The sequence below is a fragment of the Nansenia antarctica genome (assembly GCF_963989245.1).
Source record: "Nansenia antarctica genome assembly, chromosome: 5".
Lineage (NCBI taxonomy): Eukaryota > Metazoa > Chordata > Actinopteri > Argentiniformes > Microstomatidae > Nansenia > Nansenia antarctica.
Genome location: NC_137690.1, coordinates 24,389,197 through 24,405,949, shown reverse-complemented (window position 1 = coordinate 24,405,949; position 16,753 = coordinate 24,389,197). Strand labels below are relative to the sequence as shown.

Below are 16,753 nucleotides of genomic sequence, written 5' to 3'. Positions count from 1 at the left end.
AGACGTTCACCATTATAAAACTTGTCACGGTGAGCAGAAATATCCGATTCTGACATGTCTTTGTTGAGATCAGCGCGTTACTCTCCAGGTGTGATGAGGGCTTAATTAGCTGTTTGTGATGGCTGCTGTGGATTGCATAATGCTCCGACGCTGGGGCAATGAACGGGCTAAGTGCAAACCTCTGTTCCTCATAATTGCACAGCTGTTTCTCAGTGCTTGCCTCTGTAATTGCTTCCTGCTCGTTCATTTCCTCGGTCCGTGACTGCAGGTGACTTTTAGTGAGCGCAGGTAAACCAGGACAGGGGGAACCTGTCTCTCCGCTGATGAACAGAGGCACACATGTACCACTGGTGACTGAGATGTCTGAACAATAACTTGTCATCCTCTCACAAGTGCATAATGAGGGGTGCTGATCACTGAGTCCTTACACAACAGCATCACCCAGTGGACATATTCGGAAGTTTTAGGTGGGTTGCCTTTGAAGTAAGCCACATACTATACATGTACACACCGTGCTGCAGCAAATGAGAAGGATATTTACTCACACCTTTCACAAGGTAGGATAATTTGTGTTGTGAACTTATGTTGTGATCTACAATGATGCAATGGGATATACAGTCGGATTCCTCTGTCAGAATTGTCCACATGGAGGTGGTTGGTACTGTAGACTGATGGCTTTGTGGTCAGTTGCTGGATGTACAATATTCTGCCACATGGTGTCAGTGTGTCAACAGGAATGGCTGTCCTACCTTGTTTGTTCAGTGGCTCAGTGTGTGTGCGGTATCTGTCCTCATCTCATATACTGTTTATGGATCAGTTATATTGTCATGTTAATTGTGATAGAGCTGCCCAGTTACAAGGTAGCCATACTGTATGTGTCATGGAATTGTTGCTTGCATTTTTTTTTTTTATTGCATTCCGTGATTTATAAAAGTACAAGTGTGATTCCATAATGCCATGAAGACCTTAATTCTATGTCTAAACCTTTCCAGAACACGTACTGTACAGTACAGTTCTTTCTGTTCATCCAGGCGTCAATTAAATGTGTGACACTCATTTAAAAACTGGTGTGGCAAAACAACCACAGTAAGGAGTGGTGGACTGATTCGAGTGTGTGTGTGTGTGTGTGTGTGTGTGTGTGTGTGTGTGTGTGTGTGTGTGTGTGTGTGTGTGTGTGTGTGTGTGTGTGTGTGTGTGTGTGTGTGTGTGTGTGTGTGTGTGTGTGGTGAGGATCAATATCTCATTGGTAAAACAAAACCTTGGGTATACCTTCTCTTCTACTCTGTTATCATTTTAGATGAAATACATCAACTGTATTATTCTATTAGCAAGTCCCATGTTTTGCCATTACATGATCAACTAACGAGATCTCTGTTGTATGTGCAGACATTCACTCATAACACCCACATTGTGTCTAGCCGTGACAGGAAATTGTATTCTCCATGGCCCCTCACATTATTTCATTTTTCTTTCATGTTTTTTGTACTACAAAAATGCGGTATTTCCATTAGAAATCCTTTCATTTGAAGTGGCCAACCATGTTGAAGGTATGATAAAGACAGTTATGCCCTCAAAGCCACTATTGTTGACCTTCAGTTCACACAGAGAGAGAGGTCAGAGAACAGGATTACAGGATTGTAATTATACTTGTTAGACCCTTCAACCTACATAGCTATTGTGGGAGCATGTTTGTTCCCCATTTTACTAAAATCCTATTAAACCACCTCACAATAGAAATGTATCACAGTGTCAATGTATGGAAGTGGTTGAGTGTGCTGTTCCAATGATTAGTTGTGGAGGACTGCACAGTAGCGTCTTCTGAAGGAGCTTGCCACTTTTCGTTTTCCTTGGTCAAACAAAATGAAAGGGACAATGCTTGAGGTAAGAATTACTTTACATTTGAAACTGTGCATAGCAAACATTACACATCATATACTCCCATCTGCTGTAAGTGTAGGTAGCCAGTGTTGATTGACAGGACGTGTTGACATGCAGACAGGCTTCTTTCTTGACAGTGTGAGGGCTCAAATTAGCAGTGGTTTTAGAGAGAGTACAAGGGGGGACTCAGGGTCACACAAGGCCTTGGCACAGTTCTGTCATGAGCTACTCAGTACCACCTACCTCTGTCCGTGTGTGTGTGTGTGTGTGTGTGTGTCTCTCTCTCTCTCTCTCTCTCTCTCTCTCTCTCTCTCTCTCTCTCCCACCCTCCCTCTGTCTTTGTCTCATCCTAACGCCCCTACAACATTTATGGGTCTGCTTTTAAAGGCGGTCTCCGTGGCGACCATGCGACCCCCCTCCCCTCCACCGGTGACCCTGTCCGCAGCAGTAGCCCTGATTGATGGTTGAAGGGGCGGCCATAAAGCCTATCTGCTGTGGTCAGATTAGGCCGGACAAATATGCCCTCGAATGGCCGGCCAAGCAGGAATGTTTGTTTACGAGGGAACATTCCGCCATTTTCTGACTGCAGATTTACAGACATGTACCCCCTGGCCCTTTAAGAATTCCATAAATCTGTGGATGTATTCATGTGTATTGGCCACTTTTAAACCTCCTCTCATCCCTCTGTTTGACTTGAGAAGATTGACACCCGGTTGGTCACATCTAAGAACACACCGCCTCTGTTAGCACGTCGGTTGTGCTAGCTTTTGGAGAATTCACGGACCACTCTCTGAAGACTCCCTGAACTCTAATGCCTATAAAGTGTTACCTTCTAATGTAGCTGGTCTACATTCAAAAAAGGGATTCAAAGTTTCTTTTTTGTAATATTTATTTAATTCAGGGAGAGGTAGACAAGCGTTTCGGCCTAATGTAAACTTTCATCAGTGTCGTTATAGTTTAAGTATCACGTTTCAGTCAAAATATCTATTCTATAGCTGTGTACCATTGCCTGTATATTTGATCTCATTATAGGATCGTTAGTGAGTACATAGCTGCTTTGATCACTTTCTTTAATGGAATCTATTCCACTCTTCCATAGAGTAGAGATGACAGACCTAGACTCATTTTTGATCAGACTGGCACCCCCAAAACAGATTTCAACATGATGTTACCAATTTTAGTTTCAGTCGTTTGGCACACAACGACATGACTGCATGTACTGTGCAATTTGCCCACCATGTGTTTGATATGTAACCAACTTAAAAGGAAGTGTTATTAGACTTTTGTCTTTCATGATCATGGCTTACCATGCATTTGACAGAGCTAATAATACTGTTCCTCCTTGATCACGATCAAGGGGTCATATCCTCATTACGTTTGCCATATTACTGAACAGGGGAGGCAGAAATGGTGGAGGCAGAAATCGGAGGAAAGGCTCAATATAATGCATGGAATCGGAATGGAATGAGGAATGTTATCAGTGTTTGATACCGTTCCTTATTCCAGTCCATGCGTTACAATGAGCCTGTCCTCTGATTTTTACCTCCACCTCCCCTGTTACTGAACCATGTATCACCACTCAAGATTGTCTTACCAAAGTATGCTTACATTGCAATGCTATTCAACTTCATCACAGCAGCAGTTCTCTGTGTGAGACGATGAACAAGACAAAGATATTGGGGGTGGCAGTATCCCAGGGTGCAAGGCTCCAGTGGGCTGGTGCTTCTGGGAAAAGCGTTCATCCTCTCCCCACATGTAGGTCACTGGCCCTTTGTCTCCGTCGATGCGAGCCTGCCGAGTGTTTGACGTTTCCATGCCATTCTTAGAACCCCCAGGTTGTCATGGAAATACACTGGGTGGCAATGGCTGCAAAGTTACAGTGGAGAGAAGAGAGAGAGAGGGAGAGAGGGAGGGAGGGAGGGTGGGGGTGAAGCATGGACTCTTTTGTGCACCTCTGAAACATCACTGCCAAATATGGTGATTAAAAGGAGTTGTTGTCTGCTTTGCCATGGATATTTGTTGACAGGCAAAAGGGGGGTGGATACACCACAAAGTCAAGCGCACCATGAACACCAACATGTTGTTGTTTACGACTTACACAGGGGTCTCGTAAATGGCTGTAAATGCTTCATGCGGTTCAAACACATTGATAAAAGATTGTGCGATTTATGTGTGGTAATGGAGTTCTTGACTGTGTAAAAACAGAGAAACCTCAATAGTCTCCTATTCTCTCTCTCTCTGTCCCTCTTCCAGTCTCTCAGTCTCCCTCTCCTTCTCTTGAAGAGTGTTGACATTGGGTGAAACAAGGCTGGCACATGCAGGGCGTCTGAACAAGGTTTCTGAACATGCAGCTGTTTGCCGAGTGAAGCCACCACTAGCAGCTTACAAAGCCTCCAGAAACTCTGTATTCAGCACAAGTAGAACAACTTTACCCTGAGTTCCATCTATTGACTACAATGGTGTGGGTGTTAGACAGTGTGTATGAGAGGGTTGGTGATGTGTGTGTGTGTGTGTGTGTGTGTGTGTGTGTGTGTGTGTGTGTGTGTGTGTGTGTGTGTGTGTGTGTGTGTGTGTGTGTGTGTGTGTGCGTGTGTGTGTGTGTGCGTGTGTGCGGGAGTGAGAGTGAGCGTGTATGTGTGGGCAGTAAATGTAATGGAGTTGTGTGCTGTCATCATAATTATTCAGTTGCTGCATCTCCACAATGTCCTTCCCCAGGCCCTAAACCTTGTTTGAAATATTCTATCAAATCAATCAGGTGTTAATAGTCCATAAATTGATTGTAAAGTTACTGAAATAAGTAAGAGACAGTGACATCCTCCTCGTTATAATTACAGTGTAATCCAACATAGAGTTGTTTGTGTGTATCAGGACAGGCACAGAGAAAGTAGGTCAGGGTCCTCTCCAAAGCAGGCCAAACAGACCAGGGTCTTTACCATGAACATGCACCTCTTTAAAAAGGGGGCTTTTTGGCTAAACGTTTTATCCCTGTTGTGGTCAGTCTGTTGCTGTGGGTTCCCCAGTAAAATGCTTTGGTGCCTCCTCTACATTTGTGTCCACCAAAGCACTGCTTTTATGGCTCTCTGTGATTCATTGCGTTGTAGTTGACATACCCCTGCACTAAGGTAGTCATGCTTTTCCCTCTCTAGTCCAGGCGTTGTTGGAAGCCATGGCCATCTGCTTCACACCACACCTCATCTCGTTCTGGTCATGGCCGCTCACGATGGTCACCCTGCTTAGCATGCACCCTGATGTCAATCTATCTACATTTGCATAAACGATTGGACAAGACTGATTAAGGATAAGATTGATTGAACTTAATTGTCGAAGATGGATGAGAGTTGTCAATTATAGCTGGCCCAATTGAACCATACATCAATGCGTGATGTGTCAATGTTCTTTGAAAGAGACCTCACATTTCCTAGGCAAGTATAAGCAACATTTTGCTGAAGTTGCCGTCCAAGTTAAATGTGGTCATGCACGACACCCCGATCAGCATACAGAAGTAATCACTCCCTCCTTTCACAATCTACATAATAGGGTTTCAGACATTAAACGTTTACCACCATGTCAAATGTATTACCGGTACCTGTTTTTCCAAAGGGAAAAGACAAGACATACGTCAATACTTTTCTAAACATATTGTTATGACCAAATATTTGTCCTCGCGTATCCTTTGTTGACACCCATCAGCTGCAGTCTTTTTGTCAAGTCAGCGTAACGGCGAACAGGTGGCAGGTTTCATTTGGTGGTTAAGTTTTATGTCTAACCTCAATGTGTTTTACTGCAGTGAGTCAGCATCACAGCGGTTGGCTTTGTCCTGTAGGCCTCCTGTTTACCCATAGGTTGGATAGACACAAAGACAACCTTCTTCATATATAAGAAGAAGAATAATGCATATATTTTTCAGTATATACTGAAAAATGTATGCACTCACTGCAATGTACTGTAAGTTGCGTTGGATAAAAGTGTCAGCTAAATGGCATATATTATTACAACCTTCGTCCACATTCTTCTTCTCACAGAGGATTTAGAGTCTCCATAAAGTCTGTGGAAATGAATAATCAATAATGTACAAGAATGATATTGTACATTCTCTCCAATAAACAGAGGAACCCTCCAGTAGCACTGAGAGTCTGTATTCCTTCAACTCCTACACGTCTGAAATGAGGAACATGCCATGCCATCCATTTTGTTTCCAGACATTAGAACAAGTGGAGACTCAAGCACGCTGGTATTCTTTGCAAAACTCTGCCATCGTTGACTGGATCAATACCAACGTTTTGGTCAACACACCTAAGTCAGGCTTGACATGTAAACGTGCTTCCCTGGTCCATGGTAGATGTTGTGTCTACTGTGGTGGCATGGCCGAGGGAGAGGCTGTTCTTCAGACAGCAGAGTAGGCTCTGAGAAGGTTGCCCATGCAGACCCCAGCTTGGTACAGGCTCTGTGGATCTGAGCCTGTGGTGGGTCTTTCAGACTGTGGGTTTGTACCCAGGAGAATACTAATGGAGGCCTTTGTCTCTGATCAGTGTACGCTGGGCATTAGTAATGTCATGGCGTTTTGTCAGGGGGTCTTACACTCAAGTACACGTGTGTGTGTTTAGGGGTAGACCCACTGATCCTTCTCCCAAGCACCATCCATCAAAGAAAACGGTCTGTTCAATGTTTTGTGTGTTGTTCAGTCACGGTATGCATTCATGCATGGGCATTACGTGTTTGGAGGAAGTACATGGAGGAAGTATTTGGCATACACATACAGTAGAATAAACCACCCACGGTAAAATGGGACTCTGTGATTTATAGTAAACACGGGTTACATTAATTCCCATCTGTAATGGTCTTTCATTGACTATGTAGTACTTTAATACCATGATATATAAATAACTACCAAAGCCACAGAAGGCATAAATAAGGAGCCTATATAAAATGCCTGCCACCCTGCAGTTCTTGATGAACTCTCCCTGCCAAACGTTTGACATTGCTTGCGCAAGTAGACTTCTTTGGAAAAAATGGGTCTATTTGCATGACAAAGCATGCTACTGATTCAGGGGTGCTGAGGAGGGGGTCTGGGGCTGGCTGGAGGCTGGAGGCAGAGGGGGAGGGGGGGGTACTGCTGGACAGAAAAGCAGTGATTTCTACCTCCTGGCTGGCAGCAGTGCTGGTCTACACCAGGCAGGACACAGACAGGCTCCTCCAGAGAGGAGGGATTGGCTAGACATGCTGGATGCTGGCGCTGGACAGTGGATGAGGGGACTGGAGTGCACTGGACACCACAGGTCCACACACAGAGCATCAGGGCTGTGGTCAGCCAGGACAGACGGAGGGTGGTAGTAGCAGCCTTGGAGTAACACTGGGTGTTGGGAGCTGGAGCTGGAGTCACTGCTTATTAGCCAGTCTACGGTAAGACCAACCTGAAATTACCTTTCTATGGGGGGGGGGGGGGGGGTTCTATAGAATTTGGCAAGTAAGGAGAAGTTATAAGTAAGGATGAGTTGTCTGGTGTAACTACTACTGTATGCCTTACTATGTAAAGAGTATCATGTTTGATGTTTGATTTGATCTTGTGCTCTTAAAATAAATACCATAGGCTTTATGACTTGTTTTGACTGTTGGCTGTTTTTTTCTGTACTGTTAGTCATTATGTCAGTTTATATGAGGGTTTCACCGTTCAGAACCGGCAGTACAGTAAATGATCCCAGGTCAGTTAACACTGTTTTATTTTAGCTGTTGAATACCCCGACCTAGAGATGACTGGAGCCCTGCTGACAGGTGTTCTACTCTGTTGCATTGTGGTAATGTGTAGTCCTTTATTCTCCTCTTTAATAATAATAATAATAATAATAATAATAATAATAATAATAATAATAAGTCAAAAATAATTTCCCCCTTGTATTAGATTTTTTTCTTCAGTTTTCCATCATTGTTAAAAGTGTGATGAAATCTAATTGTTCATTTGTTAAAAGGTGTTTACACTTACCTTGTATTATTGGAAATGTGTAAGGACTAGATGTCTTTTAGACTTTTAGGAGAATGAAGAGGTCTATGTTTCCTTCCGAAGGTTCTGTGTGAGTGTGAGCCCACACAGTCAGGGCCAGACGGGGGAGGGAGGCGCTCAGAGGGTGAGTTCTGGAGCTATTCAATGCCAGTGCAACACATTTAGATTTTGGTTGCCATTTAGAAAATCAAGTTTATTCCAGTTTGTTTCTTTATAGACGATCACCTCCGACGGTGATGACAGCACCATGCTTTCAAGGCCTCATACATGCATGTTGACAAAGCCATGTATATATGTATTGTGTTTGTGTGTTGACAGAGGGCGGTGACTCCTGGCTTGTCCGCCAGACTTCAGACTGGGTGTTCCAGCTAGTCAACGTGTCCCTGGCCCTCCCCCAGGCCAGAAGCTTCTGCAGGGGCCAGTTCAGCTCTCTGACCACCCTGGGGCTGCCTGCAGACGAGGAGGGGACCCTGGAGCTGCACAGGCAGGCAGGGATACACGGACCTGTGTGGGTCAGGGACCCAAACAGAGCACCCTCCAAGCCTCTTGCCCTCGCCAAACAGTGTGAGTGTAGCTACTTCAACAACCATAGGTTGATCGCATGCTTTATTGATATATAGCCTAATATCTTTAACTCTGCATTGTAGTGCATTCAAGGGCCGTTTTTGAATGAGGTCTCTCTCTCTGTCCCTGTGGCCTGTCTAGATGTGCTGTTTACAGCCCTGAACTTCCCCAGGGAGTCTCAGGAGGGCTACGCCCGTGTCAACGTGAGCTTCCCCGCCCTGCCGGCCGTGACTGTGTGCCTACGCGTGCAGTGGGACCCCCAGTGGAACCAGGTGTCCACCATTTTCTCCTACGCCGCGCCCGTCTTCATCAACGAGTTCCAGCTCCGTGGCCAGGTGAACAAGGGGGACAAGGGGGACATCCGGCTGGCGCTCATCGTACACGGGCAACATCGTCCCTATAAAGCCTCCTTCGCCAACGACGGGGCCTGGCATCATGTCTGTGTCACCTGGCGCAAGAGGGACGGTCACTGGGCCATCTATGTGGATGGGGAGACGGGGGACATGGGCTCAGGGACAGACACCCCCAGGGATATCCATGGAGACGGGATTCTAATTTTGGGACAGGACCAGGACTCCTTTGGAGGGAACTTCACAGAGGCCTTTGTTGGGAATATCACTGATTTCAATGTTTGGAACGCATCCTTGGAGAGGAGGCAGATCCACGCCCTCAGTGGCTGCTCACCTTTGACGCAGGAAGCGTTCTTCACCTGGAATGTTGATGACTTGAGGTGCCCCCCAGTGGTCAGAGAGGTGTCGGACATGCTGTACTGCCCAGGTGAGCCTGCAGAGCACCCATACAGCACTGGGTCACACCATGGTCATAGCCTAGCTCAGACTCCAGTCTAGAACAGTCTAGAACAGCAACAGGCATGATCTCTGAGTGGTAGCGTTCATGCTATAGTTTTTAGTTTTCTTTTATTTATTTCAATGCGTCATTCCTTCAGTTTGTCTCCCAATTCAATGACACACTAAAATAGAAAGAATACTCAACAGGTGCCCTCTTGTGGTCTGTTACTTCTTTTCCTTTTGAGGTCAGACTGTTTGTCCAGCATTGGTGAATGGCCCCCCTACAAAACATTGGTCTTTTGATTTTTGTGCATTGTATTAGTCTTTTTAATTGTTTAATTTAAGACTCATGGCAATAGCCTTTTACAGACCAATGTTGCTAACTGGCTATCATTCATCCAGTGCAGCGCTGCAGTATTTGTCTTTCCTAGTCCCCTGTCAGAGAGCAGCTGAATCATTCTGGGTGATCTCACTCTAAAGAGGCCAGTTAACTCAGGCGCTGTCTGGCTGAACACATCCAGCCAGAGATATGGGGGAGAGGAAGCAGGTTAGCGTGGTTCACTGGCCAGGGGGCCATGTGGAGGGCAGGAGGGAGGAGGGCAGGAGGGAGGAGGGCAGGAGGGAGGAGGGCAGGAGGGAGGAGGGCAGGAGGGAGGAGGGCAGGAGGGAGGAGGACAGGGGGAGGAGGGATTCCCGTCATGGTGTGGTCTGTCTTTTTGGAGAAAGAATGGGGCTCAACTCAATGGTGGAAAGAAACAAAACGTTGAACCTTCTTGAAAATTCAATTCCTGAGTGATGAGTGCACCCAAGAAGAATATTGTTTTTGTTGTGTGACATATAATGCATCATTATTTATCTTCATTACACTGCTAAAAGTAGAAACAGTGTTATTAAATAAGAATAATAAGGCTTTTGAACTGATGGCAGCATGTTTTGGTAAAAAAAAAAAAAAAAAAAGTGTATGTGACTGTGACACTAATGACCATTGTTTTGGACATGTGGATTACGTATTCTATCATGGTTAGGTACACAGTATAATATGTTGAATTAATCAAAATATTGCCTTTAAAATCCATTTAGAGGGCAATAATTGTGTGCTAGTAAGATACCTTCAATGCTTCTGTAACAAGAATAAATATATTTAAATAGCACAGTGAAGTAGATATTGCAAGCAATAATTATATATGCATGTATGAAACATGCTATTCTTTGATTACAAGATGACAAGATGTGTGTGTGTGTGTGTGTGTGTGTGTGTGTGTGTGCGTGTGTGTGTGTGTGTGTGTGTGTGTGTGTGTGTGTGTGTGTGTGTGTGTGTGTTAACAGCTGCCCACAGGCAGAGGGAGATGCAGGACTGTAGGACAATGGAGGGCTGGTCTGACCAACAGCTCCCCCTGTATGGCACTGCAGACTGCTCCCACACACTGCCCTTCATCTGCAGGACCAGCAGGGGTGAGTCCACCATGCCCCGCACACTCAGCTACGGTACCCCCCAAACACTGGGGCGCCCCCACATGGCTAGAACATTGCCTCTACATTATGTGATGCATTTCTATCTGAACATATGGATGCTCATTTACTCCATTGTGCAAAGCTCAAAGAGGAAGTGCATTTTGACATTCTCTCTCCCTTTCTCTCTCTCTCTCTCTCTCTCTCTCTCTCTCTCTCTCTCTCTCTCTCTCTCTCTCTCTCTCTCTCTCTCTGTAACAGAGAGCTACATGAAGAGAAAGGAACTGAGGGAGACTCAGAGCACTCTGCCCAGTCCCTTCATGTCTCATCTCAAGGAGCTAGCCAACGGAACACAGGTACAGATTCAGCAGAGCGCTAACCCCGGTCCAATAGGCTTTGGATGGATATAAGATCAAGAACAATTTACTCTATCGGTGATTACTCTTCCATTTTACTTGGTCTGCTTATTGTTGATTTGCCGGTGTGTGTGTGTGTGTGTGTGTGTGTGTGTGTGTGTGTGTGTGTTTTGTGTGTGTGTGTGTGTGTGTGTTTTGTGTGTGTGTGTGTGTGTGTGTGTGTGTGTGTATGTGCATGCTCAGGGGATAGAGGGGGTGCTGGAGGAGCAGTCAGGCCAGATGAGCTGGGGGCAGGTGTCCAGTCTGCTGAGAGTGTCCAGGCAGGCCCTGGAGGACACCGAGGAGGGGCTGCAGCCTGGGGACATGCTGTCTCTGGTGCAGCTGTTGTCCCGTGCTGCAGACATGTCCACAGACATGACCACAGAGGGAAACCACAGCCAGGCCACCGCTGGAGAACTCAGCCAGCACTTCATCACTGTGGCAGACAGTGTCATCAGCCAGGAAAATGCCCCCAAGTGGCAGGCCATTAAACAGGTACCAGGAAACCAGTAAGGGACTTCTGGCCTTCTCTCTAATTCTAATTGTTAGAAACTTGTTTCCTCGCGTCCTTTCCTCCGTCTTCCACTCTCATCCTACTTAGAGAGCATTGTAGGAGAAGATCTTGGTTCCCCCCTTTAGATATTCTCCTCCAATGCTTTCTAAGAAGGAAGAAAAGGGACAAATGAGGAGAGGATACAAGGAATCAAATTTCGAACAATTGAGAACGGGTCAATGGCTATGAACAGAGGCAGAGGTGTTTGGACTGTTGTATAGTTCAAATGTCTCCACTAGAGGGCAGTAAGTTCTAAAGAATACTGTGAGAGAGCCGAAATGACCAAATATAATGGTAATAATTCAAAAGAATGTGAATGTTATATACGCTCATTCTATATTGTGCATGCCCTTTGTGTAAACCGCCATAGAAATTATGTGATTCAATGATCTTGCAATAAATTATTCTTCTGGATAAGCTGATGTAAAACTATTAAGTTGTGTGGCCTCGCATATGAAAGTAAATGATAAATTAATGTTATGTGGTAAATGATGATACCAACTCTGCTCTTTGTCTTCACTATTACTATAAGCAGCTACACTTAAGGTCTCTTATGTATCTTGTTTCACTGCTTGTCACTGCTGTATACAATATAATAATACTCATATTTATCGATGTTATTTGTAAAGCGCTTTTCATTTGAGCAATCTCAAAACACGGACACATACAGTGTATACACTTCATATAAAATAGACACAATATGTGCGAAGAGTGTAGGTCTACTGTATGCATCCCAGAGGTTGAGAATGGTTAGCATTCTCATTCAAGCAGCACTCACCTCCCCCATCCACGTCCCCTCCCCCAGGCCTCTCAACTCCCCAAGGCCACCGCTGCCTAGACTGAATGGATTAGAGCAGCACAACTGAAACACTGTGGCTATGCTCATCCACAGAGCCCAAGCCTCCCTCCACTCTTTGCCCTCGCTGCCTCTCTCTGGGTTTCCTCTCAGACCGCTCTCCCCTTTTGCCCTGTGTTTCCAGGTGGTGAGTGGACCCATGGCTGTGGTCAAGAGCATTGATCGTATGGTGACCAGCCTTAGCCCTCGGCTGATGGCAGAGAGTGACCGCCTGCTCGTTCAGAGCCCTAACATCAGTGAGTCATAGGCACACACATTTTATCCTCTCTCCAGACTCTTAATAAGCTGTGTGCCTCGCTGCTGAAAGGCTCTGATAGACAGTGTGGACACAAAGCAATATCGAACCTAACCTAGCCAGACGATTTCAAGTGGTTCATTTATCCCTTGCTATTCAGAGTAATGTAGACCCATTTTGACACATGTTTTTAGTTATTTTGCTTTTCTATGTCATTGTAATCCAGGCCTCCCTAACAAACTGCCTTACCATCTTGTACCATCCACTGGGATCCATTGAATTGCTTCTCGTAGTGCTCTGAATAGCAGTGTGTCCTGAGAGTGTTTTGTATTGATCAGAGCTGGAGGTCCAGCAGCAGAACCTGGAAGAGGAACCGATCAGTTCCAAGTTCTGCGGTCCGGACATGGAGAACGAGACGGGTCTAGACTGCATCTCAGTCCCATCGCAGAGCATGCAGAATCTCCATGACAACGGTAGGAGAGACATCCAGCTGCTGGCACAATACCTCCTCAGTGTTCCCCATGAATTCCATTGATTTTGTAAACACCTTCTTCAGAGTGTTCGTTTGACATACAGATACCTCACATTGTATACTGTTGTGTACAATGCGTAAAAAAGAATAAAAATAAGCACTGTTGTATTGGGACTTATGGAGAGTACAGTTCAGACTTGTCAATATGTGGTGCACATTGCATTCAAGCATTCAAACATGCTCCCAAGGCCTCATTGTGTGGTCCTCATTTCCACATATTCCTATTGGATGCCGCCTGCCGTCGTCACATAGCCCCCACCTGAGGGGTCAGTCATCCCCGACAACCCCATCACCACTAACAAAGTCTCTGAGGTGCCTCAGACGTTGACGACGGTGAGCCGGTCACCTGGGGGTCCCAGGAGGTGTCCAGGAAACAGAGTCTATCTGACCAGGACGCAGTGGACTGCCATCAACCCCCTCCTCCACAGCAGACGGAGCAAGGTGGCGATAGGGAGATAGTCTGTCCTGGAGTAGCACCACCACCCAACCCCGGTCAGGCATGGGCACCCGGTACACTACCTCCGGTAGGACCTCTACTGGTCCCTGCCAGTGGTTGCAGAGCTTGGGCGATACCCCCCTCTTCTGAACGGGGCAGTACACCCAGATCTGGAGTGTCATAAGCCCGTTTCTGACGGACCCCGGCTGTCAGACCGGACCTTTCGAGGGCCGCTTGGAGTTGGGCAAAGGCTGTGGCGCAGGCGTCATTCCAGCTGAAGGGCCGGCCTATGTCGGTCAGGCAGTGTAGTGGGCTGGCGAGGGGGGCGAAGTCTGGCACGAAGCGTTGGTAGTATGACGCCAGACCCAGGAAGCACCGCAGCTGACGTTGGCCGATCGCGGACTGCGGCTACCTTGGCTGGGTCGGTGGCGATGCCACGGGCGTTGACTACGTGGCCCAGGAACTTCGTGTCCCTTGACAGCAGGCAGCACTTGCCAGGGTTCAGCCGTAACCCCGCCTGACGGATGGCTGTGAGGACCTCAAGTAGGCTGGACACCGCCCGGTCGAAGTTGTAGGCGTGCACCAGCAGGTCGTTGAAGTACACAATACACCAACTTCGGGGTATGTCGGTCAGCAACCTCTCCGTCAGCCGCTCGAGGGTAGCCGGTGTATTGCAAAGTCCAAATGGCATGACACGGAACTGCCACAGCCCTTGCCCAATGGTGAATGCGGTCTTTGGTCTTTCTTCGGGGGCCAGCTCCACTTGCCAGTAGCCGCTGCGGAGGTCGAGTGAACTGTATCAGCTCTGCGATGTAGTCTAGAGTTGTCTTGGGTTGTCTAAGTGTTTTTTTGGTCACATCGTTCAGTCGTCGGTAATCCACACAGAACCGCCAGCTGCAGTCCTTTTTTTTAACTAACACGGCTGGTGCTGCCCATGGGCTGTCGGAGGGCTCGATCTCTCCAGCAGCGGACATCTCTCAAATTTGGTCCTCTGCCGCTTGGCGTTTGGCGAGCGCCAGGCGGTGGGGGCATAGTTGAATTGGCTGTGCAGAACTGGTTTCGATAGCATATTGCACTAGTCCAGTCTGTTTGCAGTCTTCGTCTGTTTGCAGTCTTCATCTTTGGCAGCGGAGATGTCTGTATAGTCGTCGATTAAGTGTTTTAGCTGGCGGCACTGTTGTGGGTCGAGGCCGTCACTGCTGCGTTGCCAGAGGTTGTGTATGGCCTCAGTCATTTCATCGGAGGGCCGGGCGGTAGGTCTGTCAGTCGGAGCCGGAGCTGGCGGTGGCTATGCAGGGCTACTGGTGATGGGCAGAGTAGGCGGTGGTCTGGTCCGTTGGCTATGCAGGGCTACTGGTGATGGGCAGAGTAGGCGGTGGTCTGGTCCGTTGGGGTGGTGAGGCACGGCGGCCAGGTGCTGGTGGAGGGGCAGCTGCCCGGCAGCTGATGGGTCAGTCCCTGGGTCTGTGGCTTCTCCTCTGACCGGACTGGAGTGCCACAGTTTCAGTGCCGAGGGTGATGGACGACCCCAGCATGTCATTTACATTTACATTTTTGGCATTTAGCAGACGCCTTATTCCAAAGCGACTTACAATCAATACATTTGAATACTAAGCATGTGAATCAGCAGTCCACCATTCGTTGCAGGAAGAGTACTCTTTTTTTTTCTTTTTTTTATATATTACTGGAGAAACTGAGAAACAGTACAAGGGGGGCAATAGAAGTTCTTAGGGACACAGTAGAGGGGAAAGCGGGTGTCTTTAGGAGACGTAGTGGTGAGGGTCAGAAGATGTCTCAGGAGGAGCAGTTAAGATGTAACCTGAAGAGATGGGTCTTCAGTCTACGACGGAAGATGGGTAGTCCACACGGGCCCCCCTGCGGGTCAGCAGGTCTAGGCTGATGATGCACGGGTCCCGGATGTCAGCGAGCCAGATCTCGTGCACCAGCTCTTGTTCTCCAGCCTGGTCTCGTGGCAGCTTTCTCCCTCTCATCTTGGCCTTCTCTCCTGTCACCGTCGTCAGGTGGGTGTAGTCGGCTCGCTCAGCCTCACGGAGCGTTTCGCTGAGTGACTGGCGTGTAGCGAGGCGGACGTGCTGTCGCAGCTGCTCCTTTGTGCTACTTCGCACATTCCTATTGGATGCCGGCTGCCGTCGTCACAATAAGTTTTTCCTACTTCAGATTTCTATTCACTTCTAATCTTGATCTATGAACTGGCGACTTACACAGTTTTGATGACTCTATTGAGAGACTATTTAGTGTTCTTAGAAGAAACATGTTCTTCATGTGTGAACATGTGTTCATGTTCTTTTTCTGTATGACAGGCTTCAGGAAGGTCACACTGGTGAACACATGGTATGGCTCACTGCGGCCTCTCTTCAACTCAGAGGAGAACATCACCATGTTTCCTACTGTCACCGATGGCACCCAGAGGTAAGGAGGACGTCCATACTGACCTTTTTAGGATCGAACAGGCATGTTCATCCATCAAGAGAAACATTTTGACAAAGGGATGGTTTTACTCTATTCTCCTGTTTCATTTGTGCGCGCTGAACACGCCCCAGCTGTGATAGCCTATCTGTGTGTGTGTGTGTGTGTGTGTGTGTGTGTGTGTGTGTGTGTCTGTGTGTGTGTGTGTGTGTGCGTGTGTGCCTGCGTGTGTGCCTGCGTGTGTGCCTGTGTGTGCGTGTGCATGTGCATGCGTGTGCATGTGCACGTGTGTGTGTGTGTGTTTGGTAGGTACCTGGGCACCATCTTGGGCTCGTCGATTGTCTCCACGACAGTCCTGGGTGACGGGCAGCCTGTCAGCATGGCGGTGCATTTCCAGCTCCAGCACAGAGCTCAGGTAAGAACCTAACACACATCAGCTGTAGTCGTCTGACCTCTTCACAGTGAAGCAGTCCCTACCTCCCCTATTTCTGATGAAAGTGAACCCATTCCGCTGTCCGGTAATTTGCATTCCATCGCCTCCTTCAGAATCCTGCAGGGACCACGTACGACTACGAACCAGTCTGCGCTTTTTGGGATTTTGATCTCTCGTGAGTATCTCCTGTTTGGTTTTCAAATCCCGTCATT

The 16,753-nt window shown here is 47.2% G+C and overlaps 1 protein-coding gene across 1 annotated transcript in view; it reads left to right on the top strand.

The window, feature by feature from the left end:
• Positions 1-7,625: 7,625 nt before the first annotated feature.
• The window catches only part of adgrd2 (adhesion G protein-coupled receptor D2), a gene marked incomplete at both ends in the record, with an annotated part of 16,339 nt that continues 7,211 nt past the window's right edge, over positions 7,626-16,753 (top strand). The window contains 12 exons of the mRNA XM_080531500.1: positions 7,626-7,670; positions 7,937-7,997; positions 8,192-8,437; positions 8,579-9,214; positions 10,552-10,677; positions 10,936-11,030; positions 11,274-11,564; positions 12,603-12,714; positions 13,052-13,186; positions 16,003-16,111; positions 16,418-16,523; positions 16,655-16,716. Of these exons, the coding sequence (XP_080387626.1) occupies positions 7,626-7,670; positions 7,937-7,997; positions 8,192-8,437; positions 8,579-9,214; positions 10,552-10,677; positions 10,936-11,030; positions 11,274-11,564; positions 12,603-12,714; positions 13,052-13,186; positions 16,003-16,111; positions 16,418-16,523; positions 16,655-16,716 (2,024 nt within the window). The remainder of the gene's footprint in view (positions 7,671-7,936; positions 7,998-8,191; positions 8,438-8,578; positions 9,215-10,551; positions 10,678-10,935; positions 11,031-11,273; positions 11,565-12,602; positions 12,715-13,051; positions 13,187-16,002; positions 16,112-16,417; positions 16,524-16,654; positions 16,717-16,753) is intronic.